The sequence below is a fragment of the Raphanus sativus genome, chromosome 3 (assembly GCF_000801105.2).
Source record: "Raphanus sativus cultivar WK10039 chromosome 3, ASM80110v3, whole genome shotgun sequence".
NCBI classification, from domain to species: domain Eukaryota; kingdom Viridiplantae; phylum Streptophyta; class Magnoliopsida; order Brassicales; family Brassicaceae; genus Raphanus; species Raphanus sativus.
In genome coordinates this window covers 2,151,140-2,170,974 of record NC_079513.1, presented here as the reverse complement: position 1 = coordinate 2,170,974, position 19,835 = coordinate 2,151,140, and the positions used below count along the sequence as shown (strand labels likewise).

Below are 19,835 nucleotides of genomic sequence, written 5' to 3'. Positions count from 1 at the left end.
AGGACAATGTAAAGCATTTTTTCCACACAAACATGTGACAATACTTACTGACAAAGCCATATCTCTTGAAACGTTTTATTTTTGCTCAATCTCCAGAGACTTCACCAACAATCATATAGGAGGAAGCATACCTTCTAGTTTGCCGGTTACATTACAGCAATTGTATGTATACACAACATGTTATTACCAATTGTTTGTTGATTTTGTAACAGTTTGTATGATAATGGTGTTTTATTTTTTTTGCAGTTCTCTTGCATCTAATCAGTTCACTGGAACCATCCCTGAATCTCTAGGAACACTGAGTTCTCTGACTGACATGTAAATTATTCTTACTTCCCCAAAATATCTGTCTGAATATTTGTAGTTATATGTTCTGATGAAAATCATACTATTCTTTTTCAGGTTTTTGAATAATAACAGTCTCTCAGGAGAGCTACCTGATGTGTTCCAAAACTTTGCTAGCCTGATTAATCTGTATGCTTCTTCTTTTTTTTATATATATTGAACAGTTACTGTTTCTATGGGTTGTTGTAGTAATCTAATATCTTTGTGCAGAGATATATCAGCTAACAATCTAAGCGGCATGTTGCCTCCTTCAATGGGGAGTTTGTTAGCTCTTACAACATTGTAAGTGTTGGTCTTTTTTTTGTGTTCATTCTCTCTCTTGGTTTCGTTCTTCACCAAAGCTGATATATGTGAGTTTCTCAGACATGTTCAGAACAATCAGCTGTCAGGAACTCTAGACGTTCTTCAAGACCTTCCTCTTAATGACTTGTAATGTTTCTTTCTCTCAAAACACTGTTATAGTCCTTTAAAAAGTCTTTGTTGTTTAATGTTTTCTTGTAAACAGAAACGTAGAGAATAATCTCTTCTCTGGAGCCATACCAGAGAAACTACTAAACATTCAGACATTCCTGTAAGTACTCTCTTAACATTCATGTTTTTTTTTGTTCAGTTGCTTTTGTTTATGCTTACCTTTGGTGATGCAGGAAGGAAGGAAACATGTTCAATTCAACCACAGTTGTTGCACCATCATTGTCTCCCTCTGTGTCTCCAACAAAACCTACTCCTAGGCGACCTTTTTTTGGAGTTCCACCACCTCCTCCACCTGGGAGGAACCGAGGGAAAGCTCCTGATGGACCTCCTGCTCCTGATGGTTCTAGCTCTTCACATACTAAACGGATAGTCCTCATAGCACTCGGTGGCGTCATCCTCTTCATCATCCTTGTTCTGGCCTTACTCTTGCTCTTGCCAAAATGTGCAAGACGAAGAAGGCAAGAAGATTCTATTAGAGTCTCTAAACGGCATCAAGTTGGTGCTGACAGAGGAAACAGAGAGAGTCCTCTGGAGAACATGCCTCCTGTGCTGCCACCACCTGTTCGGTCTGAGAAAGGTAAAAAGATTTTGAGATTATGCAAATTCTTTGTGTCATTATTGATAAACAATGCTTATGAAACAGTACCCTTCACGAAAGCTGGACAAGAACCAAAGGTTTTTCATGACCTTGAGCGGTTGCAAAGACCTCTTCCTCCTCCTCCACAGCCTATAGCAAGACAAGAGAGTCAAGATATTGACTTTTCAATGTTGATGCCTCCACCACCTCCTCCTCCACCTCCACCACCACCTCCTCCGTTGGCTGAGAAGGTCACAGTTATGCCCATTAAGTCTCCAGAGAGACCCTTCAAGAAGCCTTCCCCTAAAACACGCTTACCTGTAACTTCCGTGAAGCACTATTCAATTGCATCTCTTCAACAATACACAGAAAGCTTCTCTCAGGAGAATCTCCTTGGCTCAGGCATGCTTGGGAGTGTTTACAGAGCTCGTCTTCCCAATGGAAAGGTATAACGCAACTTAACTCAAAACACTTTTGGTTCTGAATCTTTTAACATTTTGTCTTTTACAGATGTTGGCTGTCAAGAAGCTGGACAAGAGGGCATCTGAACAACAACAAGATCATGAGTTCATCCAACTAGTGAACGATATAGATATGATACGCCACGCCAACATCGTTGAACTTGTTGGCTACTGTGCTGAGCATGATCAAAGACTATTGATCTACGAGTACTGCAGTAACGGTACGTTGCAAGACGGTTTGCATTCAGAAGATGAGTTCAAGAAGAAACTCTCGTGGAATACACGTATCAGAATGGCACTTGGAGCTGCTAGGGCCCTTGAGTAAGTTTCCTTGTTTTTTATATAACTTCAAAAAAAATGTAAAAGTAAGTTCCTGACTTTTTGTTTGGTGTTGTTAAGGTACTTGCATGAGGTTTGTGACCCACCAATCATACACAGAAGCTTCAAATCAGCTAATGTCCTATTAGACGATGATCTGAGTGTTCTTGTCTCGGATTGTGGTTTGGCACCATTGATATCATCAGGCTCTGTGAGTCAGGTAAAGTAGTAAAACCCTAATGAGCTACTGTGGTTTCTTGAAGATCTAAAACCAACTGTTTTCTGTTGTATAAAAATCAGTTGTCAGGACAGTTGCTTGCGGCTTACGGATATGGAGCTCCAGAGTTTGACTCAGGAGTCTATACATGGCAGAGTGATGTGTACAGTTTTGGTGTTGTTATGTTAGAACTCTTGACTGGTAGAATGTCCTACGACAGGTATGGGTAAATCTCATAAATAGCATCCTTTTAGTTTTATTGTATCACAAAAGTAGCATTTAAAAAGAAAAATCTTCAAAATAGCACTTATTAATCAATAAAAACACTTTCATTACCCTAAACCCTAGTCCCTACATACTAAACACTAAATTATAATTACAAAACCCTAAAACCCCAAGTATAAAAGTACATTTATTTTCACATTTTAATGAATGCTACTTTGAAGATTTTCCCTCTTGTATGCTATTTTTTGAATAAAAAACTTGTTTTGGTGTTATTGAAGGGTATTTCTTTAGTTTGTTTATTTTTGTTTATTTATTTGGGGGTATTTGTGTATTCATGTGAGTTGTTTTATAGGGACCGGACTAGAGCAGAGCAGTTCTTGGTGAGGTGGGCAATCCCTCAGCTTCATGATATTGATGCATTGGGCAAAATGGTTGATCCATCTCTTAACAGACAGTACCCTGCAAAGTCATTGTCACACTTTGCTGATATAATCTCCCGGTGTGTTCAGGTAAAAAGCACATACTGAACTATGAGAAACTGTAGTTAGATGAGTGTGATTGTGACCAAAAGGGTGTTTTTTTTTATGTGACAGTCTGAACCAGAGTTTAGACCATTGATGTCTGAAGTAGTGCAAGATCTTCTAGATATGATCAGAAGAGAGCGTCATGGTTCCGGGGAGCCTAGCGTAGACTAGTGAATTGTAAAGAAACATTTATCTCGATGATCTCTGTGAACTTGCTGAAACAAGAGAGATGTTTAGTTCTCAGAAACAACAACAACAAAAGGGAGCAAATACATAAAATGAGTCATAATCATGAGGAAGCTTATTCTGCAGCTATAAAGAGCTGGAGCTTGCTTCATGTAAATTGGCTCAAGGGAAAGATCAGTGAGCTTGCTTCCAATCTCAGATGATTTGAATGGTAGGGAGCTTGTTTTTTCTCTCTTTCTTTTGTGAATTTCTAGATTATCCCTGTTTGTTGAAGACCTCCTCTAGTATAAATTGTGTGTTTACTTGATTCTTTGAACCTGTGTGTACTTAAGAAAATATATAATAATTTGCTTTGTGTTTGCGTTCTTTTGTTCATATGAAAACTTGTACTTGTTACTTTGAACTAAACTCTAGACGGACCTGTATTTTGTTAGTTACTGAAACGATTTGCATCATGAGAGAATATATTACAAAGATCAAGGGTTCAAAACTGTCTTTATTGAGCAATAGTTGAACTAGGACCAAATATTACAAGAACACAACGGCACGACGTGTATGTGTATGTCATGGGACGGATGGTCCGGAATTTTAAGCAAATCACCATCTTCGAGTTCTACCAAGGCGTCGTTTTTCTATTATTGAGGAATGATAAAGAGGCCTAATGGTATCATTCCTCCTAATAGTTAAACAAGAAGCCCATTAGGTCGACTTTAAAGTATAACACAGTCCCATATCGCTTGTCGAAGAAGAAGAAGCCTTGTTTATATAGTAGCTAAGTCACCAAGATGATTGTCCCTTCGGGGACATCCGATAAAATTGGAACGATACAGAGAAGATTAGCATGGCCCCTGCGCAAGGATGACACGCACAAATCGAGAAATGGTCCAAATTTTTTTTGATCTTTTTTTCTACCAAATGATATCGGCGAAAACTCTAGAATTTTTGATTTTTTTTGGTTTGGTTATTGTTGCAATTCATATGTTCGTTGTCAATTTTCTTGCAAGTTTTAATCTCTTATGATTCTAATTTCTTATTGCAATAAATTATTTGAGGTCGATTTCAGTTTTGAAACCCTAAAATTTTCAAAATTTTCATTTGTTGCAGTTCTGATGTTCATTGTCAAATTGGATTTGTCCAATTTTGAGGTAAGCCTAAAACTCATATTGCTTCTACTGTGAAGCATCTTCGTGTCTCTTTGGTGTCATAATATGATTAGTTAATTCTTGGGGTAGACATTTGCGGCAAAAATCTATATTGTCTTATTTAAATTTCTGTTTCTCCCGAGTCGTTTTATGTAAAATTATGTCATTCTCTTTGTATTGGTTTGGTCAATTGCATAGACAAATATCATTGATGTTATTTATGCTGGAGTTGACGTTTCTTAGTTGGAAGAATCATTGAGGTTAATGTTATTTATCGTTTCAGCTTATATAATCACTTTGGTGGAATTACATTTCAAAAGGTATTTGAATTGATGGTGAATGCAAATTCTTCAAAGCCTTCTTAGGTTTAGCTTATCTGAGCTCAAGGATGAAAATTGAAAGGTGGTGCTTTTCAGAGGATGGTGAATTCTACTACACTTGACACTAATTCCCCAATCAAGGAATGGTTGTATTGGGCCTAGGGTCTAGGTCCGTTAATGTCGTTAACTAGGTTATACCGTCTTATGTAATACTCTGTTGTATATAAGGCATTGCCTAAACATCGTATGAAATAAGAAACCTCTTTACAACTACTAAAGGTTCTTGACATGGTATGATAGCTCTAAACCTAATTTTCAAAAACCTAGGTTTCAAGTTTACGATCCAAATACTCTACCTTCTCACGTTATGGCGCACACCGAAGAGTTAGTTGTCGCAAACAAATCTCGTGTGGAAGTAAAAAGGAGGACGATCTCTCCTTATGATCTCACTGCCGGAGACAATCCGGGTACCGTAATCTCCAAACCACCTTTACGTGGGCCTAATTACGACGAGTGGTCTGCAAACATCCGTCTAGCTCTAAGAGCAAGGAAGAAATTTGGTTTTGCTGATGGATCCCTTGCCAAACCAGCTGAAGATTCAGAAGACTATGAAGACTGGTGTGCTAATAACGCATTAGTTGTCTCTTGGATCAAAGTGACCATTGATGAATCACTGTGCTCGACTCTATCTCACAGTGATGACGCCTCCAGTCTGTGGAATCAGATTCAGAGACGTTTCGCCATGAAAAACGGCCAACGGGTACAGAGGTTGAAGACAGAACTCGCAAATTGTCGTCAACAGGGTACTCCCATTGAGACTTACTACGGCAAACTCACTAAGCTGTGGAGCAGTCTAGCCGATTACGAACAAGCTAAAACCTTGGAAGAAATTGAAAAGCAAAGAGAAGAAGACAAACTTCATCAGTTTTTAATGGGCATAGATGAATCGCTATACGGCGCGGTAAAATCATCACTGCTCTCTCGTACCCCACTTCCTTCACTTGACGAGGCTTACAATATTCTCACACAAGATGAGGAATCCAAGTCCTTATCTCGACTTCATGAAGACAGAGCAGGGGGTGTTAGCTTCGCCGTTCAAACCCAACAACGTGTGGTGCAAGACAAGGGATCTCTTCACTGTACTCTGTGTGGTAAAAAGGGTCATCTTGCTGAAAATTGTTTCAAGAAGATCGGCTATCCAGAGTGGTGGGCTGAGCGTACACGAAACAAACCAAACTCCAGCAACACTTCATCCTCTTCGAAGGGAAGAAGCACGGAGGTTGCTCGTGCTAATCATGTGTCTGCTACACCAAGTGCATCCACTGCAGTCGGTCCTTATGCTTCACTCAACTCCCTCATCACTTCGTCTGATCGGATGGGTTTCAGCGGACTGAATGATCAGCAATGGCATACACTGGTCAACATGCTCAACGAGAGAAACACCACTCCCCCACCGAAAACTGGTAAGCAATTTCTTGAGTCTTGGATAATTGACACAGGAGCATCAAACCATATGACAGGAAGTGCCGACTTTCTTTATGATATATGTGATATGGTTCCTATGCTGATAAAACTACCTGATGGGAGATTCACTACATCTCATAAGCGCGGGACAGTTGTTTTGGGTTCTTCTCTGGTTCTGAATAATGTCTTCTTTGTTGATGGGTTGCATTGTCATCTGATTTCAGTATCTCACTTGACTAGAGATAGGCAGTGTATCTTTCAGATTTCTGACAGACTGTGTCTTCTCCAGGATCGCATCACACGAACGCTGATTGGAGCGGGTGAGCAGATTAATGGTCTCTACTTCTTCAGAGGAATCGATGTGGCTGCAGCAGTAACGAGTGTTGAAGAATCTTCACTGGAGCTTTGGCACAAACGACTGGGGCACCTTTCCTCGAAGGCGTTGAGCAAGCTGAATTTATCTAATTTAAGTACTGGTGTTTTTGATTTTAAGACTTGCGAAGTTTGTATTCAATCAAAACAAACTAGAGATCCTTTTCCGTTGAGTAATAATAAGACTACTAAGGCTTTTGAGTTGATTCACTGCGATCTTTGGGGTCCTTACCGCACCACTTCTATATGCGGCTCAAAGTATTTTCTTACAGTCCTCGATGATTATACTCGCACAGTCTGGATTTATTTGTTACCAAACAAACGAGAAGCACCAATGCATTTACGAAACTTTGTTGCTCTCGTTGAACGACAATTTGAAACTCAAATCAAAACGATCAGAAGTGATAATGGATCAGAGTTCTTATGCTTACGAGAGTTCTTTGGTCAGAGGGGGATTATTCATGAAACTTCATGTGTTGGTACTCCACAACAAAATGGACGGGTAGAAAGGAAACATCGTCATCTTCTTAACGTCGCACGCGCTCTCCGTTTTCAAGCTTCTTTACCGATTGGATTCTGGAGTTATTGTGTCCTTGCAGCAGGATATGTGATCAATCGTACACCTTCCTCTGTTCTTAATGGAAAAACTCCTTATGAACTCCTATACAAGAAACCACCTGCGACAAAACATCTTAAGGTTTTCGGCTGTCTGTGCTACGCTCACAACCAAAAACATGGAGGTGATAAGTTTGCTTCGCGCACAAACAAGTCTATTTTTCTCGGTTATCCGTTTGGGAGAAAGGGATGGCGTGTTTACAATCTTGAAACAGGAGTGGTGTCTGTGTCTAGAGATGTTATTTTCTGTGAACAAGAATTTCCTTTTGATGGTAGCTCTTTTGAGAACTCAGAAGAATCTGCAGAAATTGATGGATCCTCTCCTCTGTTTTATGATGATTTAGAATCACTACCGGAAATCATTGAATCGCATGATCTCAATCCTGCGACTGATAATACAGAGCCTCCGAGCTCAAGTGACGATATACAGCAAGCATTTCCTCCTGCTGTAATGGAGTTGAACACAGAAGAAGAGTTGACAACTCCTAACGACGACGACGACTCTCCTGTTTCAGCTCAAGATGACAACTTACCTGTTACCTCTGTTTCGCCCACAGCTCAACCAGAGGAGCTAGACTCGCCAGAGACGTCATTACCAGCTGCTCTGGGTCGTGGTCTTCGAACCAAAAAGCCACCAACAAAGCTGGCTGATTACATCACCGTCTTATTGCATGAACCTTATCCTGCAGCAACTCCATATCCCATCGCTAACTATGTTTCAAGTTCTCAGTTTTCAGAAAACTATCAAACGTATCTTATGGCTATCACAGCAAATGCTGAACCATTCAACTACAAAGATGCAATTGAGGATGAAAATTGGCGATTCGCGGTTGGGGATGAAATCGTTGCTCTGGAAGATAAGGATACTTGGACAGTTGTTGACTTACCGCCAGGGAAGAAGGCCTTAGGCTGTAAATGGGTCTTCCGACTGAAGTTTAACGCCGACGGAACTATCGAGCGGTACAAAGCTCGGCTCGTGGTGTTGGGGAACAATCAAAAAGAAGGGATTGATTATACGGAAACTTTTGCCCCAGTCGCAAAGATGGTAACTGTTCGAACGTTTCTGAAACAAGCTGTCGCAGAAGATTGGGAAGTTTACCAGATGGACGTTCACAATGCTTTCCTCCACGGCGATCTTGATGAGGAAGTATATATGCAACTACCTCCTGGGTTTCGTACAGCTGATAAGAATAAAGTTTGTCGCCTCCACAAGTCTTTATACGGTCTCAAACAAGCACCTCGATGCTGGTTTGCCAAACTCGCAACATCCTTGACAGAGTATGGTTTCGAAAAGAATGGAAAAGATCACTCCTTCTTCATATATAACCATAATGGAGTTCGTATACATGTCTTGGTATATGTAGACGATCTCATCATTACAGGTTCTTCTACTCAAGCTATTGATCAATTCAAAGAATATTTAAGCTCCTGTTTCAACATGAAAGATTTGGGTGTTCTGCGATATTTCTTGGGAATTGAGGTTGCTAGAAGTTCAAAAGGAATGTACTTGTGCCAGAGAAAATACGCACTGGATATTATCTCTGAATGTGGCATGCTTGGCGTTAAACCTGCGGCTTTCCCACTCGAACAGAACCACAAACTTCTTCACGACAAAGGTGCTGACTTCGATGAACCAAAACGATACCGCAGACTTGTGGGACGTTTAATCTACTTGGCAACTACTAGACCTGAATTAAGCTATGTGATTCATGTGCTCTCTCAGTTCATGAACAACCCGAAGACTGAGCATTGGGACGCAGCTCTACGCGTGGTTCGGTATTTGAAAAACAGTCCCGGCCAGGGTATTTTGCTTGAAGCTAATACTTCACTGACACTCACAGCATGGTGTGATTCTGACTGGGGTGGATGTCCAGCATCTAGACGATCTTTGACAGGCTGGTTCATTCAGCTCGGTGGTTCTCCTGTCTCATGGAAAACACAAAAACAAGACGTTGTGTCTCGATCTTCTGCGGAGGCAGAATACAGGGCTATGGCAGATACTGTTAGCGAGCTTCTTTGGTTTCTCGAGCTTCTACCGAGCATGGGGATTAAGTGCGCTGAACCGATCATGCTTCATTCAGATAGCCTATCCGCCATTAATCTTGCAGCGAACCCAGTTCATCATGCGAAGACAAAACACGTTGGTATGGATTGTCACTTCATACGTGATGAGATTATACGAAAGAAGATTGCCACCAAACATGTTTCGACAAATTCTCAGTTAGCTGACATCTTCACCAAAGCTTTGGGAAGAAAGGAATTTGAAGCTTTTCTTGGCAAGCTGGGTGTGTGTGATCTCCACACTCCACCTTGAGAGGGGGTATTGGGCCTAGGGTCTAGGTCCGTTAATGTCGTTAACTAGGTTATACCGTCTTATGTAATACTCTGTTGTATATAAGGCATTGCCTAAACATCGTATGAAATAAGAAACCTCTTTACAACTACTAAAGGTTCTTGAAAGGTTGGAGAAGACTTTTTTCATTTCTCTTAGTTTATGTATATAACTTATTAAAATGATAAAAGACATTTCTTGTTAATTCAGACATATTTATATGTATATGTAAACTTAAACTAAATAATTGCTAGATGATGTAAAATACACATAAATTTTTTTGTCTATATCTAAATATATATTAGTATGACGAAATTATTATCTATTAAGATATATTAAAGCAGTACTATATATTTATATATCTGTTTCATTTGTTGTCAAAAAAAATATTTATATATCTAAATTTTTGAAAATAAGATTTTTAATACATTTTAAATATATTTATATGTAGATTTAGATTTTAGATTTAGATATTAAATAATATAGTTTACATGTAGATGATGTCACTACATAAAACCTGTAATTAGAAGATGATTAGAACAAAATTTATGAACTGTTAGATGGTTTGTTAAACATTTAGGTCAAATAAAAAGAAAATGAAAAATCTGGAAGAATTTTTTTTTTTTAAACAGATGATGAGGTATCAATTTTTTTCTGCACCATTTACTTAGGTAACTTTATGAGAAAAGAGAAAAATATAATTTGTATAGAAAACTTATAGCAACTTCTTCTGTTGGTTTCTCACTTATAATTTCTAACATTGTTAAATTGATACTTTATAAGTTTTTTATTTTTTTTCTCTTAGCGTTTAATTCTTTAGGTATGTAATCAATTTAATCATTGGAAAATATGTGTACTTTTTAAAATGGACATATGGCAATAGTCTCTATTTTTATTTATAATTTATTGTTCAAAAGACACATCTCATATTTTCTAGCTTTTCACTCTTACTTTTTTTTTTAATTTTTGAGTGAAAACCCAATATGGACATGTTTTGAGCATTTTTGACAATGTGCAATAATGATCAAATCAAACCAAAACAAAATCAAATAAAGTACAACCCAATATGGACATGTTTTGAGCATTTTCTCAATCCAAAGATTGTAAAGTTCTTGGAGTCTAAGATGGTGTTGCTGAGAGTCGTTCATACATGATCTCACTGGACGACAAACTCGATCACGAAGAAGAAAAACTTCTATTGGCAGCTTGCACTCTACTTAAGGTAAAGGTTGATCATAAAAATTTAGATTTTTCCTACAACAATGATGACGACCATTTTCTCCTTCGGTAACTGATTCGTTGCTTCTTGATCGTTCATTACTGAAAGAGTAAATATAGTTGAAAGAGAATGTGAAACTTAAAGAGAGAAGGATGAGAGTTCTTTGATTAGTCGGCTGCCTTAATTTAGCTTTATTCTACTTTGTTCCAAGACAATGAAATTAAAGAATCCTTAAAAAATTTCAACAATGGTAAATCTTCAAACTTTGTAATAATCAAGAATCACAAGTGATTAGAGTCTAAGCCTATTGTATCTGTTTTTCTCTATTCCTTAATACTAATATTCCAAGTCTAATTATATGCAAAGGAGTGATCAAAGGATGGAACATGGCTTCTACATTGTTTGCAAGTGATCATAATTTTCGTTATGTTCCTCCAAATTGTTCTGGCGCTCAAATCTTTCGAGTGATGATTACCACATAGCCTAATCAGCCGCGATGATCCATGCATGGATGATGAGAAAGTGAGATTTAAAAGTAGGAAAGTGCAAAAATGCGAACATGACAATGTGATCAGATTTTAGAGGCATAAGAAAATGATAAGTCTAGGATCAATGAACAAAACAAAACAAAAATATCAACTGAAATTGGTTCATGGAAAAGAAGATGAAACGAACCGTCATGAGCATAAGAGTTTTTTTAGAGAGAGAGAAAAAAGAAAAGAAGAGTTTTTTAGAGAGAGAGAGAGAGAGAGAGAGAGAGAGAGAGAGAGAGAAAAAAAGATCTTCTCTCATTTATAAAGAAGATTTAAGATGGTTCTTCGGCCAACAAGAAACCATTTTATGTAAATTGATCAATGTTGAGCTCATAGATTTTGCATAGATTTTGCTTTGTGTTGTGTTCTGGGTGTGCAACATTGTACACTTTCTAGTTATGAATCACACAACTTTCATTTACATAACATATCATCTGAAACATTATATACTTGCTACTTATTAATGGAGGTCTAATAAACCGAACTAAACCGTACCAAACCAAAAGGGATTGTAATTGTTACATTTACTTTAAAAAAATTGGACGTTGATTCCTTAGAAAATTGATAGAACTTGTCATTATGTGTTTGTATATTCTTTAAGCTGTGTACTGTGCTTGTAATAATAACGTTTTCATCTAGACTTGTACTTTCTAATTAAGTAGGCTTAGTAAACCGGGTTTGACCAAACCAAGCAGATCTCATGCTATAAGCCTATAACCCCTTAACGATCTAACCAACCAATTTTTCATTCTTTATGGTTGAGGAAAGACCCATTGTTCTGTGCGCCTTAAGTTTCTATCGCTTTGCCTGGTTCTCTGGTTTTTCTTTCTATATTTCTGATCTCTGGCCATGGATGAGTTTTCATCTGATAAACCCGTCAAAGAAGAAGAAATGCAAAAAGAGGAGGCTGATCCTGCAATAACCACCGAAGAAGATGTGCGAGCAGAGGAAGATGAGCACAGAGAAGAAGCTAGCGAGAGCCTTCTTGATTTTGATTCGACTAATTATCGTCTTAGTCGAGTGAAGTGCTCAGGTACTCTTAATGAGGTAAAAAGTGATCTAGCATACTCTCACGTGATCTGGCGTACTCTTATGTGTTTTGATACTCTTCCTTTCAATGGTCAATGTCTAAATTATCCTTTGTGTCTAAACCAATCAAATTCATTCTCTCTCTTACTCTATCTTCTTCCTTTCTCTCTCCACTGTAAATCTCAAACCCAGATTTAATTATTCTATTCAAATTCTATTCAATTTGGCATTCATCTTCTCCATTAATTCATTCTTGAAGAGGTTTAATTTCAAATTCGTATTCACAATTAATTGATTAAGAACAATGAGTCTCGATCTATTTGAATATTCAAAATACTGATATAATTATAAATATGAGTCTGTTTTTGTATGACAAAAAATATAAAAAAATGTATCAAATTATTATTTTGATAAAAAATTAGAAAACGTAGTAAAACTTGGTATACCTATAACTGTACAACTTGGTAAAATCATAATGTACAACTAAGTAAAATTGTGTAACTAAGTAAAATGATACTAACTAAATTGTATAACTTAATATAACTATAATGGTAAAACTATATAACTTGGTAACATTTTATGGTTAAACCGTGCAAGTTCATCTAACTTGTTGTTAATCATTTTGATTTTTACATGAGACGACGAGTTCTTTCACAAACATACACTTTGATTATTAAAAGTACTATTATAAAGCCGGAGATGGTCATGAATGAAATCCAAACGAAGGTAAAGGTAGTTTGTATGCTAGTGGACAAAATATGCAGAAAAATGACCATAAATCCATATACAAATAGGTAAAATTTGAGTTATATGGTAATAAAATCTTTGATACCATTGAAAAAACATAACAACATCTTAAGGTGACTGAGCCAGTGGAAGATGTTGTTATTCGAGATAGAGATAATATAGGTATTGATTTGGATAACGTGGAGAGCATGTAAAAGATTTAGTTGATTGAGCATCACATCATAACTGTTTTGAAATTACTATTTTGAACTGTGAGCTCCGAATATTAAGAACTCTAATTTGTTTCGATTAAAAAAGTGCATACTTGTTCTCGTAAATATTTAAATTCGGGAACCTAGAAGAAAATACACACCACGATTAGTTGTATCTATTATTCAAAATGATTGTTCAATACGATAAAAAAACTAAATAAAACTTAGTAAAACTGATAAAATATAAAAATTTGAAGAAACAATTTTTAATTTGTTTGGTTGCTTATAAGTATTATGATTATTATTTGTTAGTATTTTATGATTTAAATTTACAATAATTATAGTTAATTTTTTTATCACATAGTTGTGTACTACATAATAGAGGAAATACATTGTTCTTTTATGCTTTTTATCTTAGTGTTGTCCTTGTGACATCAAAAAATTTATATATGCAACAAAATTAATTATGTCACAACATGATTTGATGGAATTTGATTGTAGGAAACTAAATAAAAGTCGTATAACTATAATATAAATATTTTGAGTACAGTAAAACTAAAAAAAATGCAAAAAATAGAAAAGTAAAACTTTGAAGCTTTTTGTAAAACTACAAACTTGGTAAAACATCGACCCAAAAATGCTGTAAAAAAATTTCCCGCTCAAATTTCAGAATTTTCCCTCCAAAAATTTTCTTTTTTTCCAGACCCCAAAAACGAAGTTGGCAACTATAATTGCTTTAATTTTTAGGGTTTTCTCATTTCTATCATCTTTTCAATCCTCTCACCTCATTTTCTCTCATCTCATTTCTTCTTTTTCATCTTTCTTCACATAATCTGCAATTTTTAGATTTTTTCCAGAAAATAGTGATTAATCAAGAGACAAAACTCTGAAGCTACAGGGGCGGGTGTATCATCCAGAAGTTCTCCAAATCTGATTCAAACCCTTATTTGCAATACTATTGATGTCTCCTTTTGGTTTCTCAAATGACCATGTGGATTAAGGACCCAATAATGGAAGACAAATATTGATAGTTGTATGTTGTCTTATTGTTACTGTCATGGTATTTCTGAGATTTTGGTTGTACAATTAATCATAAATTCTATCAAACTAGTTTAGTGATGAGTTTTTTAAGTTTTGAAATTTGACAAATGAAAAATGAAAATTCTGACAAAGTTTACCGAAATGTACAAACAGAAAAAATATTAAGTTATACAAAGTTTGACGTACGAAAATGAAAATTTTTGAAATTTTTTACCTAATTACACAAACATGAAAAAAAGTAATACTAAATTTTACGAAGTTTGACAAACAAAAATGATGTACTTAACCAAAATTATTTTAAGTTACACCAAATTTTACAAACATAAATAACAAACCAAGTAACATAAACACAAACAATAAAGTTAGTGTGTTAAAAGAAGAAATTTTACTTCTTAAGACAACTATGAAAAATGGATGTTGAATCCAACTATGGAAAATTTTAAATATAACAATATGATATCTAAGTTTCTTTAAGTTTTACAAAGTTTCAAATATTTATAGCATCTAAATTGTTACGTTTTTCTTAGTTTCAAAATTTTAGACAATCTATATTACTTAGTTTCACTTAGTTTCACTTACTTATACATAGTAATAAATCTTAATAAATTAAAGTTATACAAAGTTCCAAATTCAAGAGATGCGACTGTTGCAAGGAGAAGGCGTGTGAGAGACAATCAAATTACCCTTAAATGGACATGTCACTGCTTGAATCATTAATTACATAATTTTTCTCAAACTAAATATTATCATTTTCATTTATTATCTCCAATACTGCTGGTTGCTGTCGTTAAATATATACATTACGTTTTGGATACTAATCATTTCTTGCAAAATACAACAATAGACTATATAAATTTCGTTAAGTTTTACATAGTTTTAAATATTTATACAATCTTAATTGTTACGTTTTTCTTAGTTTCATAAATTTAGACAATCTAAATCACTTAATTTTACTTACTTATACATAGTTATATATTTGAATAAGTTAAATCCAAGAGATGCGACAGTCGAGGAGTCTATCAAATCACCTATAAATGGACACGTTTCTGCTTAAATTTGGGTGAGTGGTTCATTAAATTTCAAGGGTTTATCACTTATACAAGTAACAAATAATTTACGAGATTTCTCTCACACAATAACCATTTTATTTTATCAAAGTTAGACGAACTTGGCTTTTCTCCCTCCTTCAATGATTCATAAGATTCTCTACAACGTAGCAACGACCAGTATCCAAGACTTTGGTTGTGCACGGATTGTTTTTTTCGGGTTAAACAAAATTGGAAGATATGATTACTTCTACAGATCGGCAAGTCTCATTTACATGAATGACTGGCTAGACAAGGTCAATGATGTTCGAATGTTCAGAATTAGTTGCTACCGTGTGGGTAATCCAGAGGCCATATACTTGAGAGGTATGTATGAGTTCTTCATCCTCTATTTAGTTGGTAAGAAAAAAATATATCTTGCTGCTGAGAGAGGATGCTTGTTGGCCCTATTTGTATATGGTATGATGAACTTAGCCTTTAGTGTTGATGATGGAGGATTGGTTCACAACTACCATGCTTTTACTCGTCAACATGTTGATCAGATGTTTCAAATCATCAATAGTTGGGAACTCACAGGCCATTGAGATTATGAAAAACCTGCCATGTTTCTATCTATGGCTGAAATGATAGATCATAATGTGACATATGATTGCTGGTGCTCCAGAATCATAAAATTAGTGTTTGTAGTCTCCCTAAATGGATCAAAATCACGGTGGAAATGCGATCTTTGTTTCTGGAATTGTGCAGCTTGTGATATACACTTGACTGCTCGTGTATTGCCAATTGAAAATTAATTTTATCTACTTTTAATAAATTTCTGTAAATAACTCTTCACATTTTGTAATTTTTCTAGTTATATCTATAAACTAATGTTTTTAAAAAAAAATCAATAAATATATCAATAACATCAACTGTGTCCAAAAATTAATATAATAAAACATTACAATCTAAAAGTATGCATTAGTTCAATTTAAATAACTTGTATTAGATACAATGTATATTCATACAATAATATAAGTAGGAATTAATTTCTGTACAGTTACACCAAGTTTACAATTACACTAGGTTTTACAAAGTTTTCGGAAGTTATGGAGAAAGAGATCCGAATTTTGTGGATCGGGTCTGGATAGTCCTCGAAATAGCCCTGGTTGGGTTGTAATTATGCAAGTTTATGTTGGTTTCATGGTCTTTTAATAATTTTTCTGATTTAAATAAAGATATATTTAATTTCAAATCCGGTCAATTTCGGGCAGGAGTATCTCAGCTCTTTTTTTTCGGCCAGAAGTACCTGAGCGTTTGATTCGTCTTAGTCTCGTTATGGAAGACGAAGAGTCCGACAATGGAGCTGAGAGTCAGAAACGTCAAGAAGATTCGACAATGGTAAATCTTCAAACTTGGTGGTGATGATCAAGAACCACAAGTGATAAGAATTTACGCATATTGTCTCTTTTTTCCTCTGTTTCTTGATACCTAATGTTCCAAGTCTTAATCAGACGCAAAGTAGGGTGTTACAAAACATATCCGAACCCGAAATATTATTAATCAAACCCGAACGGATAGTTACCTAATAACCGAAAAAACCCAAAAACCCAAAAGATATTCGAAGAAACAGATCCGAATGTCCAAATTGATATACAATATAAATATTTAAAACATAAATATGTACTTCAAATATTCAGTTCATATTTATTTAGATATGATATCTAACAATAATTATTTAAATTTAATTAAATATCTTAAATACCCCATTATATATAAATAAGTTATATATTTCTTATGTTTTGCTTTTAAATTTAAGATTTTACTTTGGGTATATCCCGAATCCGAACGATATGTGGTTACTTCAGGTCTATCTGAACCGATCCGGAACCTATGTATTATATCCGAATTCGATCCGTACTTGTAAATTTACTAGAATAGAACCTAGGAAATGTTACAAAATAGAACTGAAATCCAAAAAAAAACTTATCTGAATCCGAACAAGTACCCAAACATTCATACGTAACAAAAAAAAAGCTTTAAATGTTGGACTTTAGATTATGACCCATCCTTTGAAAAACGGATATAATTTTTGTTTAATTTCTTTTAATGCTAATTTTTATAATTAGATTTTTTTGTGATCGTATTTAAATTTAATATTAGTTTAATTTGATATGATGATTTTTAAATAAATGAAATATATTATTGGGTTAAACATTTATCAACAAACGATGGTACGCACTGTTCAGAGATCCGAGGTTCGTGGAGAAGAACAAGAGGTTGGGTAAAGCAGCGAGGGAGTCCATGTTACTGACCAAACATGAGGTTTATTCAATCGCCGGAGATCTCCATAGCACCAGTGACGTTTTACATACACCTATCATCCAGCTTACAGGTAAACTTAGAAACCTAAAGGGTTCAAAAGATTTGGACTTCTTCTCTCATTTATTTCACTGTGACGGTTTAATGTTATGCTCAACCGAGTGGAACACTAGACTCGTGGTTTGGAATCCATGTACCGGTCAAAGAAGGAAGATCAAACCAAGAACTCGTTACCGCACTGAAGATAAGTTTGCTCTAGGATACACCACATCTTCTTCTTCTTCTTCTGGCCGTAGCTACAAAATCTTCAAGTATAGGTTTTATAGAAACAGCCAGAAACTGTGGGTTGCTGATTGTGAGATCTATGAGCTTTGCTCTGATTCTTGGAGAGTTCTTGATTCCTTCACTCTTGACTCTGACTTGTTTTTCAACGGCATGTCTTTGAAAGGAGATACTTATTGGGTTGCCTCTGGACCTGTAAGAGAAGGAACCGATTTTTTCTTGATGAAGTTTGATTTCACGGCAGAGAGATTTGTCCGTCTCCCTCTTCCGTTTAAGAGTTCTAGTATTTTAGATACCAAGCTTCTTTCAGTTGTTAGGGACGAAAAGCTCTCGGTGTTACACATCGATGACGTGACGGATGTGATGAGGATATGGGTGACCAATAAGATTGATGATGAGGACGCCAAAGACTTTTCGTGGAGGAGTGACTTGGTCTTGGAAGTGGGTTCTGCTAAATTTAACTTGAGTGTGGAGAACTTCTTGTTAGATGAGGAGAACAGAGTGGCAGTGTGTTGTGACAAGTTCACGAGTGATGGAGATAGGACAATGGTCTACCTTGTTGGGGAGGATTTGTGTAAGCAAGTTTATGAAGATATTAGGAACGCATCTCCTGTTAATTGGCCACTTGTCCTCACTTATGTTCCAAGCTTGGTTTCGATTCACTAAGAAGCAAAGCTTGTTTATGATTTTTTTTGCGACTCTTCTTATGCTTTTGTGTATGGGATCCTTTGTTCAAAATACGTGTATACACTTTCACCTCAAATGTTTGATGTTGGAGAATATCATCACGTAAGCAGAATCTTATATATGGATTTTGATACTAAAGAAGACAATCCAAATCTCTATGAAACTGGTGTTGTGTCTTCTTCTCCAAAATTCCTCAAACTCAATCGTTTTTTATGACATTAAATCATTTTGTGGTTTAGACTACTTCAAACAGAAGCTAAGCTTTATTGTTATTGACCACCTCAAAATGCATAGTGCATGAACAAAATGCAAAATGTTATTGTTACAAATGTTAGTGTCTCAACTCAAGAGTGAAGTAAGAAAAGAAACTGCATTAAAGCTCAAATTCACAGAAGCAGTCAGGCAAAGCCAAAACGCCAAAAGCTCTACCAACTGTCTAATCATTTTTATGAACTTCCGAGAGAGCTTTCTTCATCTCAGCGCCTTCAAGCCCCTGAGAAGTGGATTCTGCAAATGCTTTGCTTCCAGGAACATAATATTATATGCATCTGTTTATATGTTTCGGATAGCTGCAACTATGTTATCCATGTTTCCCAAACTAAGCAGCCACATACACATCACTGCTGAAACAAATGTGAACACATTTGTATAAACAGATGTGAATCCTTCCATCTCCACCAGACCGTCTCCAGCTGCTAAGTATATATGTTTGTGCTTCTTCTTTGCTAAGTGACCGAAGCATCAAAACTGTTTTATTAGGAGACAGAGGACACTTTCCTCGCTTTCTCCAAATCTGAGCTAGTTCTCATGCCCATGGCTTCCTGTCAACACCAAAAAAGATCTGTAATTGTTACTTTTGCTACAAAAATGATGCGTTGATTCTTGAAAAAAAGAGCATCGAACTCTGAACTTGTTATGTGTTTGTACATTCTTGAGCTGTGTATTGTGCTTGATTAGTTAACATTTTCATCTAAAAGTAATTAATTGTAGTATTGTACATACTAATTAAGAAGGTCCAGTAAACCGGGTCTGACCAAACCAATCAGCTCTCATGCTATAACGATCTAACCAACCAACGTTTAATGCTTTATGGTTGACGAAAGACCCATTATTCTATTAAATCCTCGCGCCTTTATAAGTTTCTTTCACTTTCATTGTTCGTTGGTTTTTCTTTCTATCTCTCTGATCTC

At 35.9% G+C, this 19,835-nt stretch overlaps 2 protein-coding genes and 1 non-coding gene across 3 annotated transcripts in view; all 3 read left to right on the top strand.

Annotated features, from left to right (window-relative positions):
* The window catches only part of LOC108844555 (protein STRUBBELIG-RECEPTOR FAMILY 3), a 17,622-nt gene extending 13,931 nt beyond the window's left edge, over positions 1–3,691 (top strand). The window contains 13 exon segments of the mRNA XM_057006099.1: positions 97–162; positions 247–318; positions 403–474; positions 556–627; positions 709–774; positions 851–916; positions 990–1,393; positions 1,460–1,839; positions 1,904–2,175; positions 2,254–2,392; positions 2,473–2,609; positions 2,967–3,123; positions 3,208–3,691. Of these exon segments, the coding sequence (XP_056862079.1) occupies positions 97–162; positions 247–318; positions 403–474; positions 556–627; positions 709–774; positions 851–916; positions 990–1,393; positions 1,460–1,839; positions 1,904–2,175; positions 2,254–2,392; positions 2,473–2,609; positions 2,967–3,123; positions 3,208–3,309 (2,005 nt within the window). The 3' untranslated portion in view covers positions 3,310–3,691.
* A 424-nt stretch (positions 3,692–4,115) lies between these two features.
* Positions 4,116–4,218, top strand: LOC130510342 (U6 spliceosomal RNA). The gene has a single exon (XR_008944014.1). It is a non-coding gene; the product is annotated as a U6 spliceosomal RNA (small nuclear RNA).
* A 13,367-nt stretch (positions 4,219–17,585) lies between these two features.
* LOC108844846 (putative F-box/kelch-repeat protein At3g17540) lies at positions 17,586–18,743 on the top strand. Its single transcript, XM_018618135.2, has one exon. It carries the CDS (start codon positions 17,659–17,661, stop codon positions 18,622–18,624), a length of 966 nt encoding a protein of 321 aa, XP_018473637.2. The 5' UTR covers positions 17,586–17,658; the 3' UTR covers positions 18,625–18,743.
* The last annotated feature ends 1,092 nt before the right edge of the window (positions 18,744–19,835 follow it).